This window comes from Ctenopharyngodon idella, chromosome 24 (genome assembly GCF_019924925.1).
Source record: "Ctenopharyngodon idella isolate HZGC_01 chromosome 24, HZGC01, whole genome shotgun sequence".
Taxonomy (NCBI): domain Eukaryota; kingdom Metazoa; phylum Chordata; class Actinopteri; order Cypriniformes; family Xenocyprididae; genus Ctenopharyngodon; species Ctenopharyngodon idella.
Genome location: NC_067243.1, coordinates 4,650,695 through 4,670,390, shown reverse-complemented (window position 1 = coordinate 4,670,390; position 19,696 = coordinate 4,650,695). Strand labels below are relative to the sequence as shown.

General features: G+C 37.9%; 1 protein-coding gene across 18 annotated transcripts in view; it reads left to right on the top strand.

Moving 5' to 3' along the window:
* The window catches only part of myo9ab (myosin IXAb), a 92,764-nt gene that overhangs the window by 68,314 nt on the left and 4,754 nt on the right, over positions 1-19,696 (top strand). For 5 of the 18 annotated variants that reach the window (XM_051883281.1, XM_051883282.1, XM_051883274.1 and 2 more), the window contains 23 exons: positions 1,566-1,688; positions 1,770-1,919; positions 4,581-4,888; positions 5,252-6,175; positions 7,289-7,370; positions 7,520-7,726; positions 9,064-9,164; positions 9,496-9,599; positions 9,682-9,902; positions 10,276-10,392; positions 10,463-10,651; positions 10,727-10,774; positions 10,873-10,984; positions 11,322-11,383; positions 11,668-11,860; positions 11,949-12,077; positions 12,257-12,362; positions 12,479-12,610; positions 12,776-12,899; positions 14,282-14,335; positions 14,675-14,692; positions 15,306-15,490; positions 15,573-15,712. In XM_051883281.1, the coding sequence (XP_051739241.1) occupies positions 1,566-1,688; positions 1,770-1,919; positions 4,581-4,888; positions 5,252-6,175; positions 7,289-7,370; positions 7,520-7,726; positions 9,064-9,164; positions 9,496-9,599; positions 9,682-9,902; positions 10,276-10,392; positions 10,463-10,651; positions 10,727-10,774; positions 10,873-10,984; positions 11,322-11,383; positions 11,668-11,860; positions 11,949-12,077; positions 12,257-12,362; positions 12,479-12,610; positions 12,776-12,899; positions 14,282-14,335; positions 14,675-14,692; positions 15,306-15,490; positions 15,573-15,712 (3,829 nt within the window). Of the gene's footprint in view, positions 1-1,565; positions 1,689-1,769; positions 1,920-4,580; positions 4,889-5,251; positions 6,176-7,288; positions 7,371-7,519; positions 7,727-9,063; positions 9,165-9,495; positions 9,600-9,681; positions 9,903-10,275; positions 10,393-10,462; positions 10,652-10,726; positions 10,775-10,872; positions 10,985-11,321; positions 11,384-11,667; positions 11,861-11,948; positions 12,078-12,256; positions 12,363-12,478; positions 12,611-12,775; positions 12,900-14,281; positions 14,336-14,674; positions 14,693-15,305; positions 15,491-15,572; positions 15,713-16,588; positions 19,259-19,696 lie in introns of those variants that run through there. The other 13 variants (XM_051883280.1, XM_051883287.1, XM_051883272.1 and 10 more) reach the window with 11 other exon arrangements.

Below are 19,696 nucleotides of genomic sequence, written 5' to 3'. Positions count from 1 at the left end.
ATTTCATCAATTATGAAACAAATTGAATTCAGTTCATTGTTGATTCGATTCAGTTCAATAACAGCGTCAATTTTGCAAATTTCATCAATTATGAAACAAATTCAATTCAGTTCAATGTTGATTCAATTCAGTTCAATAACAGTGTCAGTGTTGAAAATTTCGTTAATTATGAAACAAATTCAATTCAGTTCGAAGTTGATTCAATTCAGTTCAATAACAGTGTCAATGTTGAAAATTTCATCAATTATGAAACAAATTGAATTCAGTTCAGTGTTGATTCAATTCAGTTCAATAACAGTGTCAGTGTTGAAAATTTTGTCAATTATGAAACAAATTCAATTCAGTTCGAAGTTGATTCAATTCAGTTCAATAACAGTGTCAATGTTGAAAATTTCATCAATTATGAAAGAAATTAAATTCAGTTCAATGTTGATTCGATTCAGTTTGATAATAGCGTCAATGTTGCAAATTTCATCAATTATGAAATGGATGAAACTATAAAGCAGTTCTAAAAAGAAAATAATGTATTTTTTTTTTATTTATATCTGTTCAATAACAGCATCGATGTTGCAAATTTCAGTTATGAAACAAATTCAATTCAGTTCAGTGTTGATTCAGTTCAGTTCAATATCAGTGTCAGTGTTGCAAATTTCATCAATTATGAAATGAATTGAACGAAACTATAAGGCAGTTTTAAAAAGAAAATAATGATTCAACTCAATTCAGTTCAATAACAGTATCAATGTTGCAAAGTTCTTCACTTCTGAAACAACTTTAATTCAGTTCAGTGTTGATTCAATTCAGTTCAATAACAGCGTCAGTGTTGCAAAGTTCAATTATGAAATGAATTGAATGAAACTATAAAGCAGTTTGAAAAAGAAAATAATAATTCAGCTCAATTCAGTTCAATGGTTATTTAATTCAGTTCAATAACAGCATCGATGTTGCAAAGTTCAATTATGAAACAAATTCAATTCAGTTCAATTTTGATTGTTCAGTTCAATAACAGCGTCAATGTTGTAAATTTCATCAATTATGAAATGAATTGAATGAAACCATAAAGAAGTTCTAAAAAGAAAATAATAATTCAACTAAATTCCGTTCAGTGGTGATTTAATTCAGTTCAATAACAGCATCAGTGTTGCAAAGTTCATCAATTATGAAACAAATTCAATTCAGTTCAATGTTGATTCGATTCAGTTCAATAACAGCGTTGATGTTGCAAAGTTCATCAATTATGAAACAAATTAAATTCAGTTCAAGGTTGATTTAAATTAGTTCAATAACAGCATCAGTGTTGCAAAGTTCATCAATTATGAAACAAATTCAACTGAGTGCTGTTTGATTCAGTTAAATTCCAAAACAGTATTGCTGTTGCAAGGTTTGTCAGTTATGAAACATTTGATTCATCTGTAAAGCATCTCTACAGAAGACAGTGGGTCATTATCCAGATCAATTCAGTTCAGGTTTTGTTCGCATCCAATAGTGTCAGTGCAGTCAAATCTATAATATTTCTGAATGTTACGCGTGAATCGCTTCACGGAGCTCGTTGTTTGTCTCTCCAGGATTTTGCTCATCATTTCCATGTGATGTTACCCGCTGGATTTCACGCCACTCAAGCGGCCATCAGACAGTTCCTGCAGAACTCAGACCTCGAGCCCAGCGGGTATCAAGTGGGCAGAAACATGGTAACAAACTCGTCCGTATTCACACTGCTGGTTACGATCGATTGGGTCGTGACACTGACAGCGTTGTTTGTCTTTCTGCAGGTGTTTTTGCGGGAGCAGCTGCGTCAGAGGCTGCAGGACGAGCTTCATCAGGAGGTGTTGAGGAGAATCGTGTGTTTGCAGAGGCGCTTCAGGACGCAGCAGGAGAGAAAACACTTCTGCCGTCAGAGACGAGCCGCCCATGTCATTCAGGTATATGTTTGAAATATATGTCACTGACAAAAAGAAGCAACTATCCATGAGAGAAAATGCCTCACTGTGAATTTACCACAATTAAAAAAAAAACCAACATGGTAAAGTCACTGTAACGGACTTTAAACCTTAAATTGCCTATTGGTTTCATAAAAAGGTGGCATGATCACATAAACCAATGTTCAATAAATAATTACATTTATAAATTAATTATTAATATAATTATTTCTCAATGAATTATTTTAATTTTAAAATATTTATAAATGATTTTAGATTATTTATATATATTTAAATCGTTACATATACAATTATTAAAAATATATGATTTAAAAAATGTGTGTGTGTGTGTGTGTATATATATATATATATATATATATATATAGTATACAATAAATTAAATCATATTTATTTATATATATATATATACGTTATGTAAAAAAAAATATTTAAAAAAATGTATCTCATAAAATATGTAAATTGCTTAAAAAATAAACATTTTTAAAATGTATGAAATATAAAACATACACATTTTAAAAATACATAAATGTAAAAAATGTCCTTTTGAAATGTATACAAAATTTTCAAAAATTATATAAATTTAAAATATATAGTTTAAGAAGTATATACATTTAATATAAAAAATATAAATTTTACAAAATATAAATGAATATTTATTTTAATATTTATGTATATATTTTAACTATTAAAATGTATATACATTTTTAAATAATTACATTTAATAATAAAATAATATAATCCACCACAAAATCATTCTGTAACCAAATTATTGGTGCATTTAATATACATTTTAAGCTATTATGGATGCAAATATAAACTATTTTACAATGGCTTCCAAAAGCCAGAATGAAGTGGAATTGAAATACTAAAACTAATTGTAGAACTTGTGCTAGAAGTTAAACGAATCTCAACGAGGAGAACGTTAATGTTTTTAGAAGAAACTGAGATCAGGAATCATCAGGCCGTGAAGGGCGTCACAGTTTGAGAGGCTGAACATTCCCGTCTTTGACCCGCTGCACTATAGAAGTTTGTCCTTCCTGTTCCTGATCAAATAAACCATCCCGAGAATTTGTGTAAACCGGAGATAAACTTTCAGCAGACACATGTGTGGACGACGAGTTTCTAGCCTCAGACCGCCAGATTCATATTGCACACAAAACTGGGAAGCACATTCACAAGTTGGCAAACTCTAATCTGATTGGCTGATTTTATGAAATTTCACAGACAGGTTTATATCCGTCTGCCTGATAACAGAGTCATGTTTACAAGGTTACAGGTTTGATGAGGTGAGCGCCTTTGAGGGATAACTGATAACTGGATTCATCCGTGAATCGTCAAACACGTTTATGATTTCTCAGCTCATAAGATGTTTTGAAGTGTCTTAAGGCAGAGAGCGTTCTCAAACGATTCTGATATTGTTTGTTTGATTTAGTGGAGCACAAAGGGAAGATCTGTGAAGGTTTTTCTCAAGTCATCTGTTTTATTGTGCTGCCAAAACTAGTTTTCAGCATGTGCGGAAGGTTTAGCAGCCGCGATGTGTCCTTCAAAACAAAGAGCTGCTTTCATGTCAGAGACTTTCAAGATTTATTTTCACAAACATGTGGCGCTCGACAAACAAGATGTTACGCAAAAGCACAGAGGTTTGATAAGATGCATGTGTGTGGCTTTTCATGTTGTCAGTTTCTATCACATAATATTGAAAACAAAGTATTGGATTTTTCTATACAGAATAACAAGCGCTCAGATAACAAACCTATTCGACAATTATGAAATGCTGCAATATTATCATCATCCCGATTAACAAAACCCCCAAACAATGATGGTATTAAAATAAAATGAGAATAAAATAATATATAATAAGAACACAATCACTGTGATTTTACCACAATTAAAAAAAAAAAAAAAACATGGCAAATTTACTTTAATGCTCAACCTTTATGGATATGATAGAATACACTAGTGTTTGATTAAATACTTACATTTATAAAATAATTATTAAATAATTACATGCATAAACTATTAAAATATTTCTTTAAAAAATAATCAATAATTATTTAGATTATATACATTTTAAAAATATATAAATTATTTTAAAAATATTTTTTATAAATTTATGCAATAATAATTTTTTAAAAAGTAACATTTTTTAAATATAAAATATATACATTTTATGTATATACAAAATATGTAAATTATTTAAAAAATACATAATTTTGAAATGTATACTATATATATGTAAATATATATAATATATAAATGTATAAAATATTAAAAGTATACATCTAAATATATATATAAATATATATTATAATAATATTATAATATTTAAATATATTATTATATTAAAATATATAAAATAACTATTAGATATCAAACCCAATTCTGCAATATTATTATCCCAATTAACAAAACCCCAACCAAATACATGCAATAAAGCAGTAAAATAAGCTAAAATTAGAACAAAATAATGCATAACACAAACACAAAAATTAAAAATTAAAAAAGTAAGCTCAGCTTAATGCATAGAGTAACATAGAATAACTTGTAAATCACATGCTATTTTTAATAAACAGTATGCAGTATATACTGCACGGTGAGCCAGTGTTCTCATATCCATTCTCTCATGTCTCTTTCTCACCGCAGCGCTGGTGGCGTGACTGTTTGACTCGCGCAGACGAAGGCGCGTGTGACTCTGAGCTCCAGCAGGGGGCAGCAGTGTGTGTTCAGGCGGCCTGGAGAGGCTACAGAGAGAGACGTCAGTACCTGCAGCAGAAGAGAGCGGTGCTGCTCATCCAGAGACGCTGGAGGAGATTCCTCCAGAGGCGCGAGAGAGCGGCAGGCCTCATACAGGCCGTCTGGAGGACGCACAGACAGAGACACAGATTCCTGCAGCAGCGCAGGGCCGCCGTCACGCTACAGGCCGCCTGCAGGGGGCGCCAGGCTCGCCAGAGGTAACTACATTTACATTTATGCATTTGCCAGATGTTTTTATCCAAAGCCACTTGCGTTGCATTCAAGGGAAAGATTTGTATTCATGATTTCCCTGGGAATTGAACCCATGACCTTGGCCATGAGCTAAACCGGAATGATGCCCTAATTATTCATGATTGTTAATGATTCATTTATGATACATGGACTAAATAAATATCCATTTATAATTATTCAATGGATTCATCTATGATAAATTATTGAACAATCACATTACCACCTCGGGTGTGTATTATTATTCGAATAATTCAACGTCATCAATTGTTCCTTCACATATTGAATGTCTTTTAAAGATTTATGGTTTAAGATGCTGTTTTGTTCCCAAGGTGCCACACTCTGCGAGAGCAGCGACGTGGAGAGAAAACCCTCAATGATGAAGAGCATCCAAACACTGTGACCAAAAGTTTACACGTCTCTCAAAACACAACTGTAGAGCTGTCAGAGAAGTTTGAGGAGGTACAGGAAAAGCAATCCACCGAACCTCCTAGAATCGTTGACGACAGCACGCTGAAGAGCCGATCCAAACGAGAAAGCAGGAGGCAACGGGAACTCGAGCAGGCTACCTTCAGTTTAGAGCTGCTTAAAGTCAGATCCGGTTCAGTGTCAAACTCTGAGCCATCTCAAATAATCGACTCCACGCTTCCCGCTCAAATCCCTCTCTCCAAACATCGTCCTTCCTCTCCTCAGGCCTCCACAGATAGCCAGGAAAGCTTCGAGCTCCTCCACACTGAGGAGTTGGCCACGTCCGAATGTCAAGTTTCCGAACCCGAGCCAATGGAGGAGAACCAAACCAGCCCGCCGTCCTTCAAACCCCACTTCTACATTGCCGATGATGACGGCAGTCCGCTCAAAAGTGCGCCGCAGACGCCGACCCGCACCGAGAAGAAGGAGTCAGTGGTGGTCATCATCAGCATGCAGAAGGAAGACCCTGTAGACCAGAGCAGTCTAGAAGCTCTGGAAAGACTCGAGATGGAAACGGAGGAGATCCAGCAGGAATCGCTCTCGAATGGAGCGTCTGCTCTGGATCATCCAGATGTACAATTGACCCCTGAACCTCAAACCAATCATGGCTTGGTCACTTCAACCTCCTCCAAACCCCTCCAGCTGGACTTGAGGGGAGCAGCGGCAGTGACTTCAGAGCCCATGAAGGACGTTCAGAAGAAGATTGTTTCTCAAAGCATCAGCATAAGTATGAAAGAGAAAGCTAATCTGGCCTTCTCTCCCAAACGCAGCCGTCTCACCTTCTCCAAGTGAGTTTACGTCCACTCAGACATTATTTATACAGCTTTTAACTCTTTCCCCACCAGCGTTTTTGAAAAAAGTTGCCAGCCAGTGTAACTGTCGCAGCCAGTGTAACTGTTGTAGGATCACTCCCCTGATCTCAAGAGGCGCTCTAGCGACTGACACTAGAGACTGTGGTCTTTAGCCTCTTTGTTAGAGCACCCGACTCCAATACCGGTGGACTCGGGTTCGAGTCCTGCTTAGAGCGGGCAGTTTGAACAGGAGGGGTTACATTGGTGCCGTGACCCGGATGGGAGTGAGTTTTAGGGGGGTGAGTGTAACAAACGTAGGCCGGTAAGAGCTGTGTATGTAAACCTCACTCCCCTGATCTCAAGAGGCGCTCTAGCGGCTGATTCTAGAGACTGCGGTCTTTAGCCTCCTTGTTAGAGCACCCAACTCCCATGCCAGCGGACCCGGGTTTGAGTCCCGCTTAGAGCGGGCGGTTCAAACAGGAGGGGTTACATCAGCGTTTCAAAGTTTCACGGCCCCCAGAATATTTTGTTGAATGAATATCTGAACATGCAATATATCAAAAGAAAGAACAGAGCCTCTGCTTTTAAAATCCGTTTTATTATATTTTCTTGCTTTCTTTTTTATCAACATTTGAATGTTGAAAAGCACCATTTTGAGCAAAAAGCTGAGAAAATCACTGAGAAAAGACTTTTTGTCAAAGGCTACGGTCTGGATGGAATTTAGAACGATGATCAAAACAGAGATGGAGTAGATCGAGTCCATCAACACCCCCAAAGATTCACAGTCCTATAGCTCGTCCTGGATCGAAATTTCATTCAGTAACATTAGGCAGTTTTGATTTATATGCGGTTTAATTTTGATGATCGCGTTATTCATATATGCATCTGCTTAAATATGCTATTGATTGTTTCTGCTTCTTCTTCGCCTGTGTTTTGATCAGGAGATTCTGTACTCTTTCAGAAAATGTGTAATAATAACGGTGAAAATACAGAAAGCCTGAAAATTTTGTCAATGGCGGGGAAAGAGTTAAAAAGATATTCCTGCTTGACATTTAGACATTTTTAAGTGTTCTCAAATGGGACAGATTGTGATCGGTGTGTGTTTTTCAGGTCGGACAAAGACCTGGTGAATCAGGAACGGTCACTGGCGATCCAAAGAGAAGCGGGATTCAGATCACTAAAAAACAGAGAGGTAAGCGCAGACAAAACACAGAGAAATTTTATTTGTTCAGGTACCAAGTAGTGGTGAGATGTCTCTCTTAGGTCCAGGATTATGAGCTCTGACTCTTTCCTGAGATCGTGTCTATCAGTTGATTTGACATCATCAATGTGAACGATCAGGTGACCGGAGCCGGTCGTAAAAAGAAAGCGCGCATGGCCGGGACGCGCTCTGATTTCCTGACCCGTGCCTGTAGCACGGAGGTCGATTCTGATGATGATGAGGATGACGAATACGAGTACACACCTGTGCTCTCTCACACCCTGCCTCTCCCAGAATCCCCCAGTTCACCTGACACCGACCCGGCCTGCCACAGCGACTCCGAGATGGTAAAACCGAGCGCGGAAGCAACTGCGGAGCTTTGCACACTGATCCAACCACACATGATGCATTCTCTAGCAGAACCCTGTAGAGACAATGTGTTCTAGAACATGTCAGGGATCATTTTTTAAATGAATGGTTTTAAATTCTGGCATTAAATTGCCTTCATGTCATTCCAAACCCATGCGACTTCCATTATGCTATCTTAAAGTTTCGTAATTTAGTTTTACAGTTCTCCTACAATATGTTTACATGCATACAAGGTCAAAAACACTTCAATTTTCTCATAATAACCATTGCAGCATCAGCTCTTTTCTCACAGTGTCTGAAATGGTTAGATCAAAGATTCAATCTCTCTAAACCCGCCTTTCCCTGCTCTGATTGGTCAGATGACCCAGTTCTGATTGGTTGACCGTTAACAGTACATATAGGAAACCAAATGCTATAACCATATCTGAACAGTGTTTGAGGGTGGGTCAAAGTAGACAGTGTTTGCAGGCAGCCAATGAAAATCACACATTGGCATTATGCAAATTAGTAACTTCCTTCGAGCAGGAAGTAAGACTGGAATTACTGACAACTCGTTTCAGGCAGTTCAGAATTGCTTCTTTCTTTAAGGAGACAATAACTCAATATCTGTACTTCAATCTTTGAAACATAAAAATAAAAAAAAAATTCAAAATATTAATGATGGAAGAAGGAAAGTCAAAGGGATTCAGAACGACATGATGGTGAGTAAATGATGACAGAATTTGTGCGAAACTACCTCTTTAATGTTTGGTCAGTGTGCAAACCCGCTAACGCCTCTTGACTGATCACAACCGTTGATCTCTTTCATAACCAAATCTCAGCTGCTTTTCTAGAGAGGACTAATCAAATAGAAGACTAATAAACCTGACTGGATGAGGCTGTCGTGTCTAGATTAACCAGTACTCTATGAAGACTTTCTTTTTGAGAATTTCCGGTCTTGAACGCGAGGCTTTCTCCTACTGGATCTCCTGTGTCATTTTCTGTTCACTTCTGACAACTTTATATTGATGAATATCGAGTTTGCAAGTTAAGATGCATGTGACTATCATTAACATGGAAAGGATGGGATTTCTCCATTACTCACTTATTCATTCTCTTATCTAAAACACCTCTTTCTCTCATACTTTCCCTCATGTGAGTGTGAGTTGGGGTTGGTGTCTTTACACTGTTTAGTGGTTTAAGTGAAACACTCATCATCCTAAAACGAAACCAGAACCTTGTTCCTAGAGATCTGATAACCATCAGTCTGGTCTGATGTTCGCAAAGCACTTACGTACGATCTGATTCTGATTCTGCCTTTGCTTTCCATCTCAAGTCGTCTCAGAAAGAGCAGAAGAGGATCCAGAAGACCATGTCCTCAGGGGACCTTGGGAAAATGGATTCGCTCAGGAAGTCCATGTCGCACACAGATAGCAGGTCAGAGGAGGTTCATTCTTTAATGAAAACAGTAGCCAAATATGTTCTTTGACAACCTTTTTTTCCCAGAACTGAGACGAAATGACGATGAGACAATATAATTTATCATGAACTGTGATTATATAATCATGCAATATTTTGCTGAAAAAAGATGAGAGTAAAATGTAGTTAAAAAAAAAAAAAAAATTCCCAGGGTTTTAGTTAACTAACAGAGGACTAAGACCAAATTAATAAAATTAATTCCTGCAACTAGTCGACATGAAATCAGAATTAAATGTTTATTTTCACGAATTCATGCATCTTTCGTCCATGCATCGTACGTTCTCCGTAGGGTCAGAGGCAAAATGCGCTTCTGGAGTAAGAGCAAACATGGAGATAAGAAGGTGTCCAGCAGGGGGCGCTCAGCTGACTCAGAGCTCACCGATGGGAGGAACGGTGTGTGCTCTTTTTTTTACTAATACTGAATCTATTTTTTGTTCCAAATGTGCATTTTCCTAAAATGGTTTTTCTCTCCCAGACTCTCCTCCTGGAAGCCCTGAGCATGCTGGTCTATCTGAGCGCGGACGGGACAGCAAGGAGAACCGCGAGCCGATGATGGGAATGATGTCGATGAAGAGGAGACGCAGTTTGAAGATCAGCAGCGTTTCTCTAGAACCTTCAGCCTGGCAGAACGACTCCCTGCACATCCTCACCAGCACCGCAGACTATCGCAGCATGAACGACTTCCTCATGAAGAAGGTGTGCGCTTGACTTCTGCACTACTTGAGTTTTTTATGTGACAATTTACACAAGTTACACTAGAATGTTTTTGTGCAATTGTAGAATTGTCACTAGTTGAAAATAGTTTTACTAATGAATTTATGTGTAAATTGTTCGTAAAACAATTACTGTATAAATTGTCCCATTCGGTTTGCACAAGAATGGTTTTACACAATTCAGTTGTTACAAAACCATTATGTAAGTTTAGTTTTTGAAAGATTTACAGAGAAATTAGTTCTTTAATGGAAGTAGAATTTTGCGGAATGGATCACAAGCCAAAATGTGATTAAAAAGCCTTAAGCATCATCGTATTAGCCAAAGTATTAAATATCTGTTATCTGATGTTTCATAGATCGGCGATCTAGAAGCTGAAGACGGTCAGAAGGACACACCTGTGGACAAGGTGTTCAAGAAGGCCCTGAAAGAGTTTCGCCTCAACATCTTCAACTCATACTCTACTGCTCTGGCTGTGAGTTTCTGAAATCCTGAAAACTTCTTCTCATCCCTAAAATCCCAGCCTAAATGTGTGTCTTCCTCAGATGGATGATGGCAGGAGCATTCGTTATAAAGATCTCTATGCTCTGTTTGAGCACATTTTGGAGAAGAGCATGCGTCTAGAGCAGAGAGACTGGAGCGAGTCACCTGTTAAAGTCTGGGTCAACACGTTCAAAGTCTTCCTCGATGAGTTCATGACCGAACACAAGCCAATGGATGGAACCATTAGTAAGGTAAAACGTGTCTCAGGAACCACGAATGAACATCGTCCTCAAACACTCTTCTGACAATCTGTGTATGTTTTTCAGGCTCCTAAACCTGAGAGAAAGAAGAGGAGGAAAAAGGAATCAGACACTGTCAGTCCTAATTTTAGATCATTAATCTTGTATATTATGGATTATGAATCCGTGGTAAGAGTCTATTAACATCTTCAGCGTTCTACTTCCCTCTGCAGGTGGAAGAGCACATGGGTCACATCTTTAAATCCACTCAGTACAGCATCCCGACCTACTGCGAGTTCTGTTCTTCTCTCATCTGGATGATGGACAAAGCATGTGTCTGCAAGCGTGAGTCCTGTTTAATAATTTGTATATTTCAGTCTGGGAAAGTTTTCACTTGTAACATTGGAATAGCTCAAAATGGGACTCGAGCAAGAGTGCTTTCATACCTTCATTTTGACACGGTTCAGTCTTCATAGTCTGGAGCGTCTCTCTCTTTATCTCTTTTCTTGTATTTTGATCTCAGTCACTAAGTGTCTGTCTGCTAGTCTGAGAGCAGCGTAATCACATTTTTTCCTGTAAATTCATCCATTTCTTCTGGACCTTTCGCGTCTCTGTCTCATATTCCTGTTGATCTGAAAAGGTCCTCAGATCCACTCAGTGCTTGTTTCTTTGTCTTCTTCAGTCTGTCGCTATGCATGCCACAAGAAGTGCTGTCTGAGGATGACTACCAAATGCAGTAAGAAGGTAAGACCACCTTAAAACAGTGGTTGACCGACAGATATATCGGCTAATTGATGCCCTACGCTCTAGATATTGGATTTGACCATTAAAAAACCCTTATCGGTCAGCCACTGATCTTAAATGCGTATACTCTCTCATTTTCTCTTTTATATGATAAATGATCTGTGTCATCTTCAGTTGTATGTGACTCATCTATGTGAATCTTTGTGCCTCAAACTTCATTCCAGTCATATTTTTTTCATGTAATTCATTTCTGTATGTCTGTCTGTGTGTTTGTGCGCGCCCAGTTTGACCCCGAGCTGTCTTCACGGCAGTTTGGCGTCGAGTTGTCTCGTTTAACGAGTGACGAGAGAGCCGTCCCGCTGGTGGTGGAGAAACTGATCAACTACATCGAGATGCATGGCCTCTACACCGAGGGCATCTACCGGAAGTCTGGGTCCACCAATAAAATCAAAGAACTCAAGCAGGGACTGGATACCGGTGAGCTACACGTGAACGCCATCTTATGATAAAATTGATTCAGGTAGAAACTTTCATTGACAGTGTCGTATGTTTACCTTCATCGCAGATGCGAACAGTGTGAGTTTAGACGACTACAACATCCATGTGATCGCGAGTGTCCTGAAACAGTGGTTGCGTGACCTTCCTAACCCCCTCATGACCTTTGAACTTTACGAGGAGTTCCTCAGGGCTATGGGTATGTGCACTTCGGGCCAGATTCACAAATTTTTTTTGCTGTTTTCTACTTATTTTCTTACTTAGTCGCCCTGAAATCAAAATGGACATTTCTTGTTTTTTTGTAAAAAAAACTACTCATAATTTGGGCTGATTTACATGGATATAATGGAGTGTGTTTTGTCATGTTGGTTGGTGTAGGTCTGCAGGATAAACGTGAGGTGGTTCAGGGGGTTTATTCGGTCATTGATCAGCTCAGCAGAACTCACCTGAACACACTGGAGAGACTCGTATTCCACCTGGTCCGGTGAGACATTTCAACCTCATGACAGCCTGGATGGTTTTACTCAATGCCTGTAGCTACAGCAGTTTTACCACGGTCAAATTAATATATGTTTCATGACTTATGTCGGTTTGTTTCAGGATCTCATTCCAGGAGGAAACAAACCGCATGTCTGCAAACGCGCTGGCCATCGTGTTTGCACCCTGCATACTGCGCTGTCCCGACACCACTGACCCGTTACAGAGCGTCCGGGACATCGGCAAGACCACTGCGTAAGATGCTATATGCTACGTTCACCAGCATACTATTTTATATTTTTGTAAAACAGTTAAATACCATCCAGTCTAGTTATAACTGAAATGGTGATTTAGCATGTTCAATGCAATTTTGTGTGAAATGTCTAAACTCTCATTTTTGTTTGATCTTTATCTTCTCAGGTGTGTGGAGCTGATCATCTGCGAGCAGATGAGGAAATATAAAGCTCGTCTGAAGGACATCAACACGTTGGAGTTTGCAGAGAGCAAAGCCAAGAGTCGCCTGACGCACATCCGCCGCTCGATGGTGAGTGATACGAGGCCTCAGAGCTCCAGACTTACCCAGGATCTGCACCCGATGCCGCAACACCCATGACCTTCTACATTTTTAGCTCCCTACCCATTTTGTGACGTGTCACTTTCCATGCATATGGTACATATGTGCCATGAATTTTAGAGGCACAAATCCCATCTTCCTAATGTATTGAGAACTGCTGAATATTTTAGATAAAAGATTAATGAATTTAATGATGCTTTAACCATTTACATTTGATAGCTTATTTTAGGCTAAATCTGACAAAAAAAGTAAGTATCTATCTATCTATCTATTAGGGGTATAAGGGTACACAAACATGATGGTTCGGTATGTACCTCGGAATTGAAGTCATGGTTCGGTACAGCAGGGGGAGAAAACTAAACATAAAATAGCTTCTTTTTTATTAAACAGTGGTTTATTGAAAATTATTTTTCAATTATTTTTCTACTCTGATTCATTTTTGAAATGTTACTGTCATGCTTTCTTTTCATGACAAATTTATTTAAACATCTATTAAATAATTAAGACATTACTAACAGGTAAAGTAAATATAATGAATAAATATGCTAATATAGTGCATATATTTAGTGAAATGCTGCCCTCTAGATTTAATTTCTCATGTGAACTAACATGCTGTGGACACTAAATGACTTGCCTGAGGTAAATATAATGCTATGCAAGATATTATTCTTAAGCTATTTTATTGATGTCTTTCTGTGTTTGAAACACTGGTTGAGAGATTACCGTTAAACATATCTATGCATAGATCGTCTGTTCTTCTTCTGCGCTTTTTCCTTTTGTGGTGGTTAGCAAACAGCATTTCAACAAAACATATACACAATACAAAAAAAGTTGCATTACTGTGTGCCCCCTTCTGGATTGGAGTGTGGATCGCCTTTGACTGACTGCATGAACCGAACTGTGATGGGACGAACACATGTACCATTACACCCCTAATATCTATCTATCTTTCTATATTCTAATTATTTTTTTATGTTTGTTTAATGTTTATTGCTCGAATTAAATCATACAAATCAGTGTTTTAAACTGTATTTATGTCCCAAATTCTGGGATACAGAGTTGCAAAAATGATCAAATCTTACAAAATAAATTTTAAAATGGCTAATATAATATTGAGTTAAACATTCTCAGGTGGAATATCAGCATTTTCTGAAGCTTAAGCAGCTCCTTTCACTGATCATTTGCTGAAACAGATAAAAATAGCCTTTTTTCAAGTCTTATTTTGTACTACATTCATGGAAAGTGCTATACATCTTCACTTCCCCATTCTGTTTCCAGACAGACATTTCACTAATCCTGTTTTCTTCCCTTCACTCCTTCCCTATCCTCTTCTCCCCATCCTCCTCTTCCAGAAACCAGTACTAATTGCAGTTAGGTTTATTGGCATTACAAGAACTGCCACCCTGGTATGTATCCACGCCGAAACATCTGTGACGTCACACGGCTAGTACTTGTCAGTCCGAGTGTCAGTGTAGCATCGTTAGTTGCCATACCAGCCATCCGTGGTTTGATGACATGTTTTTTTGGGCCTGTTGAAGACGTTCAAGCTAACTGTGAAATGCTGTCGTGTGACTGGTTGTGAGAGGTGATCGGAGGAGCGTACGGTCCAAATGATGTGCTCAAATGTCATGTTCTGTTTTTTTTTGGTTTGTCTTGTTTTAACCACACATGCGACATGCTGCCATTTTACTAACATTTCCTCTTTTATTTCTTCTGCATTTGCTTCTCGCTGCGTTATTACACAGCCAAACACAGTTAAAAAGGTAAAGCTCAGTGACTGTGTGTTAGTGTGTGTCTGTCTTTAGGCAGTTTGGTCTCAATCCAGTGCTGTCTGTCTCCCTCGTGTAAGGTGTGGTCATGCTAGACTTTGTGTATTATTCATTCACATCCAAATACAAGTAATGCAATCACATATGTGTAGATATTTAATATAAAGTGTATATAAACATAATTTGTGTGTGTATATGTGTGTATTATTGTCTATATATGTTTCCAAAAAAGTTAGGCTGCAATTATACATAAATTTTATTATTAGTTTTTTATAATTTTATAATATTTTGCTGCTTACTGGAGTACAACTTTGATTATAACTAAAATCTAAATTTAAATTAAATAGCAATTACATTCAAATTACTATTTAATTAAATGTAACATTTAAACATTTATATAAACATTTAAATAAGTTTTTAAAACATTTAACTAATAGTTTTATTTTAAACTTAATTTTTACATTTAATTTAAAAATATTTAACTGTAAATAGTAATTCCTAATTACCTGTTTTCTATATGTTGAAGTAATTTCACAAAGTCTAGCGTGACTCCAACTTCAGTCATTGATTACTCCCTTCTTATGCTCCGGTCTGCTGTTCTCTTCAGGGTAAGGCCCGTTTACGCAAGAGCGGTCGCCACACGCCCTCGCCGCCCTTGAGCCCTCGGATGGCAGAAAGGGAGGAGTCGGGTGAGGAGGGGGCGGAGTCTGGGCTGAGTGAGCAGCAGCAAGCGGCCATGCAGCAAGAAGAGAAAGTTTTGACTATGCAGATAGAAAACCTGCAGAAAGAGAAGTTAGTAAACACCTTTTGTGTCATGATTATTGTTTATTTTTTTCTGTCTGGATTTCTTATGTTCATTATCACTTCATTTTAGGGAAGAACTAACCTATGAGATGTTGGCTTTGGATCCAAGAGCATCCGATGATGAGATGCTGGAGTCGGAAGCATCTATCGGAACAGCAGACAGCTCGGAAAACCTCATGGAGTCAGAAGGTGCCATGTCCGATCAATGGGGTAACGGCGCTATTTTGTTTGCAAAAGCTTAAAAGCAAGTAGTAGTTTTAAAGAGTTCTGTCTTAGTTTACTCACCCGCATGTTGTTCCAAACCCATAAGATTTTGGTTGATCTTTAAAATACAAATTAAGGTAAAGAAACCCAAAAGGCTTCTGTCCTAAACCAAAACTTCGATCCAAAAAGGTCATAAAGTCATCATTAAACTAATCCATATGAATCAAGCAGTTTCATCAAAGTCTTGTGAAGAGATACGATTACTTTATCTATATATATTGGTTATTGGCTTTCAAATATAAAGAATTATCGGTTATCGTTTTTTCATATCGGCGCATTCCTACTTAGAAGATCCAAAAAGGTTATAAATGTGTCATGAATCAAGACATTTTATCCAAGTCTTGTGAAGAAATAGAATTGCTTTATATGATGAATATATCATCACAGTGGTTAGATGTAGATAAAAGCCTAAATTAAATCTGTTCATCATATAAAGCAATTCTGTTTCTTCACAAGACTTGGATAAAATGTCTTGATTCATGACACATTTATGACCTTTTTGGATCTTCTAAGTAGGGATGCACCGATATGAAAATTTTGGCTGATACCGATAACCGATAATTCTCTATATTTGAAAGACGATAACTGATATATTGGCTGATAAATCAATAGCATTAAAAATGAACATATATCTGCTGATACCGATATTGTGGCCGATATATCATGCATCCCTACGTCTTTGTATTGGTTAGCCGGACTTTAAATGGAGGGACAGAAACCACTCAGATTTCATTAAACACATCTTTATTTGCGGATGAGTAAATGATGACAGAATTGTTTTTTGCGTGAACTAACCCTTTACGTTTTGCACATGATTTGTAGTGTCAAACGTCTCCTTTTTAGAAAAAAACCCTGGCGCGGTGTCGGCAACACGCTGGAGGAAGTCCGAGTCCAAAAGCAGACGTGGTTTACGGCGTCAGCCCGAATCTCTGGACTCTGTGGACTCTGCCGTAGCCTCGCTTTCCTCCGTGTCGTCCACACCTCACTATCGGTTCCGTTCATCCTCTTCCGGGCCTCTGTTTTCCTCCGCCTCTCCTGGCGGGGACTTGCACATTCTCCCTGACCAGGAGGGCTCAGAACAGGCTTCCCTGACTACCCGATGTGCCTCCAGCTCAGAGAAAACCCGTCCGCGGCCCAGAGGGAACCGAAGCTGCCCACCAAAGTCCCGCGAGCCGGGGGAAGGTGGCGGCCGCAGGAGAGAGCATGAATTTGGTTCTTCTCAGCCTTTAGTGCTGTACGGGAGTAATGAATTTATGGTGTGACCATGATGGTGTCTGACATTAGCTGGAGCTGGTAAAGCAGAAACACCAATACATTTCTGAATAACATTTGAAGTGAAAGAGAAAAGCTTGGAAATCAACCACCACAGCCTTTCACTGCAGTCGCCCGTCCTTCCAGTGAACAAAATGTAAGGAAGGAAGAATGGTGTAAAAATGAACGCACCCATAATCTACGACCTACTGACTGTAAAGTGGACCTGCTGGACCGGTCCGTTTTTCACAACAGATTCTAAGAAGAGTTGAACAGGGAAAGATTGATTTTTAATCAACCTGTGATGTCCATTTTCATGTTTACAGAACTGAGCCAATGAGAGGTCACATGACTTCAACTGACTGCATGCCGTATTGCTACCATTTTGTTTTCACTCTATGATTAAAACCTTTGATAAAGTGCTAAATATGTAAAATAATATTATATTATTGATAAGGGTCGAATGAATCGTGTAAATAGCTGAAATCCCTGTGCTGCTGGTTGACCCGTGTGAAAATAACGACTTTTTGTGTTGCAGATCGAAAACTTGTGTGAATCTGGTGTCCGTGTCTGTATGTTGAGTTTCTTATGGGTGAGTCTGACAAAAACGCACATGGTCCAGGTCTTATTTCTTTCCTAAACAGTTCTGTTGCATAAACCAAACAATATTTGTTTTCTTTATGCAAAATCATTTTGATTCTGGGGTGAAATCTGACCCGGACATGTACTAGTGAGATTCATCCACGTTTTTCTTTTTTTCCCTTTTATTTTGGTTCCAGAAACACGTTTTCCCTTCAGATGAAAAATCAAAAGGATGAATAGGGATGAAAAGTCAGATGTGCGTAACCTCAAATGTGTTTGTCCCATGATTCTTTGCTGTAGTTCCAGTCGCTGTTGTTCGTTTCATCCTTTTTTTTTTCATCAGTGTTATGTGCAACAAAATCAGGACTTGAAAATATTTTTGTCTTTTTTTTTTGTAAATTGCTTTTTTAAAGTATATTGTGTTTTATACATGCTGATATTTTATTGTAATTCGAGTATATAAATATTATATTTTTTGGTGTAATGTTCCACTGTGCCATCCGGAGTCACATATTTAGTTCTTTGGGCCACAACATACTTTTTGGTTAAAATTTTTAAATTTTATTTTAGGGCTAGATTATCACAAACATCTATAACAGGGTCCTCTGCTGTGTTTTTTTTTTTTTTTTTTTTTTACCCTTTAATCTGACATTAACATGGCCATTTATAGTAGTTAAATTCAAAAACAAGGACACATAACAGCAAAAAGCTCAAAGCTTTAATATAAACTATAGTAAGTTTACACAGTGAACATTGCTGTTTATGTGCAGGGAATCTGTCTCCAGAAGCTGTTTACTCCTTTTTGATGTGCTGTTACAGATATCTATGTCTATATTTATGTCATATCATAGCCTGTTGCAAGAAACCATCACCATGGTGCAATGTCACTAAAGACTTAAGCTATGTTTTTATGTTTTGAGAAGTATACGTAGGTACTATCTTAACCTTAAGTCCACTAATACTCAAAAACTGGCGGGAAGAAGGAAACGGTTGTTTGTTGCGTCCTGCATAAGTGAATGTAATCACTGTAGCATGCCACACTATTGTCAAAGTTTCTCTTTTACAGCCACTGTATTTAAGACCATGTTTAAGGCCAGAAACATACTCTATGCAAATACGCAAACCCGAATGCAGTTCCGTACATATTTAACATGCATTACTGTGGCTTTAGTACTTACCTTCAGATGTCTGTCGTGAAACCGGATTTAGGTAGCTAGCTATAAACATGCTGACAGTCTAATGTTAACTTAATTATCGTCAAACTGTCCCTCCACTGAGGTAGTTGACGTGAAAGAAAAAAACTGACCGTTATGCTCTAAGCGCGCTCTTCAGAACGCAAGGCACGTGACCATGCGTAGCTAGAAGCGTGTGCGCTCACGCACTTGAGTATGTTTCGGGCTGTATGTTTAAAAACAAGGGATGTAATATCTTGCGTATGACGGTTATTTTATGCTGAATGATCCTGCGCTGTGTGTTTTGATGGACTGAGACAGTCTGCAAACAAATTTGTGCTTTCTAACTTTGTGTTTGTGCTCTCGTGAGCGCAGTTGTAAACGGTGCAATTTGTGTAAGATTTCTTTAATGTGTAAATCAATGTGTAAGGATGTAAAAAGAAAAATGAACATAATCATTGTCTTATTAAAAAAGAAAGAAAATAAACCTGCCATATGTTTTCCTTTGTCCAGATGCAAGAGGTGAATATCTTTCTGCCAATATTTACCAATTAACATTATAATATATCATTTATAATTGTCGAAACAGAGTGAAATGACGTACGGACGCGCCTTTCTGTAATCTGTATGAGCGAAAGATTTCTTAACTAATGTCATTGTCATCATGTGTTAATTATTTTAATTACTTTAACTATGTTTAAGTAGCCTATTTTAAGTAGTAGGGGAGACCAGGGACAGTTGTAACACTTTTTGCAATTTTTAGCAATACATCAAAAACCATTTTTACTGGAATAACCAATTTGTTATATTATAAACTTCAATCTGTCAACTGCTGAAACAATGTATTTAAATGGTTTTATGAAATATGTACAGGTTGCAAAATTGATTTTAATACAGTCTCTCCACTGTTACAACCGTCCCAGTG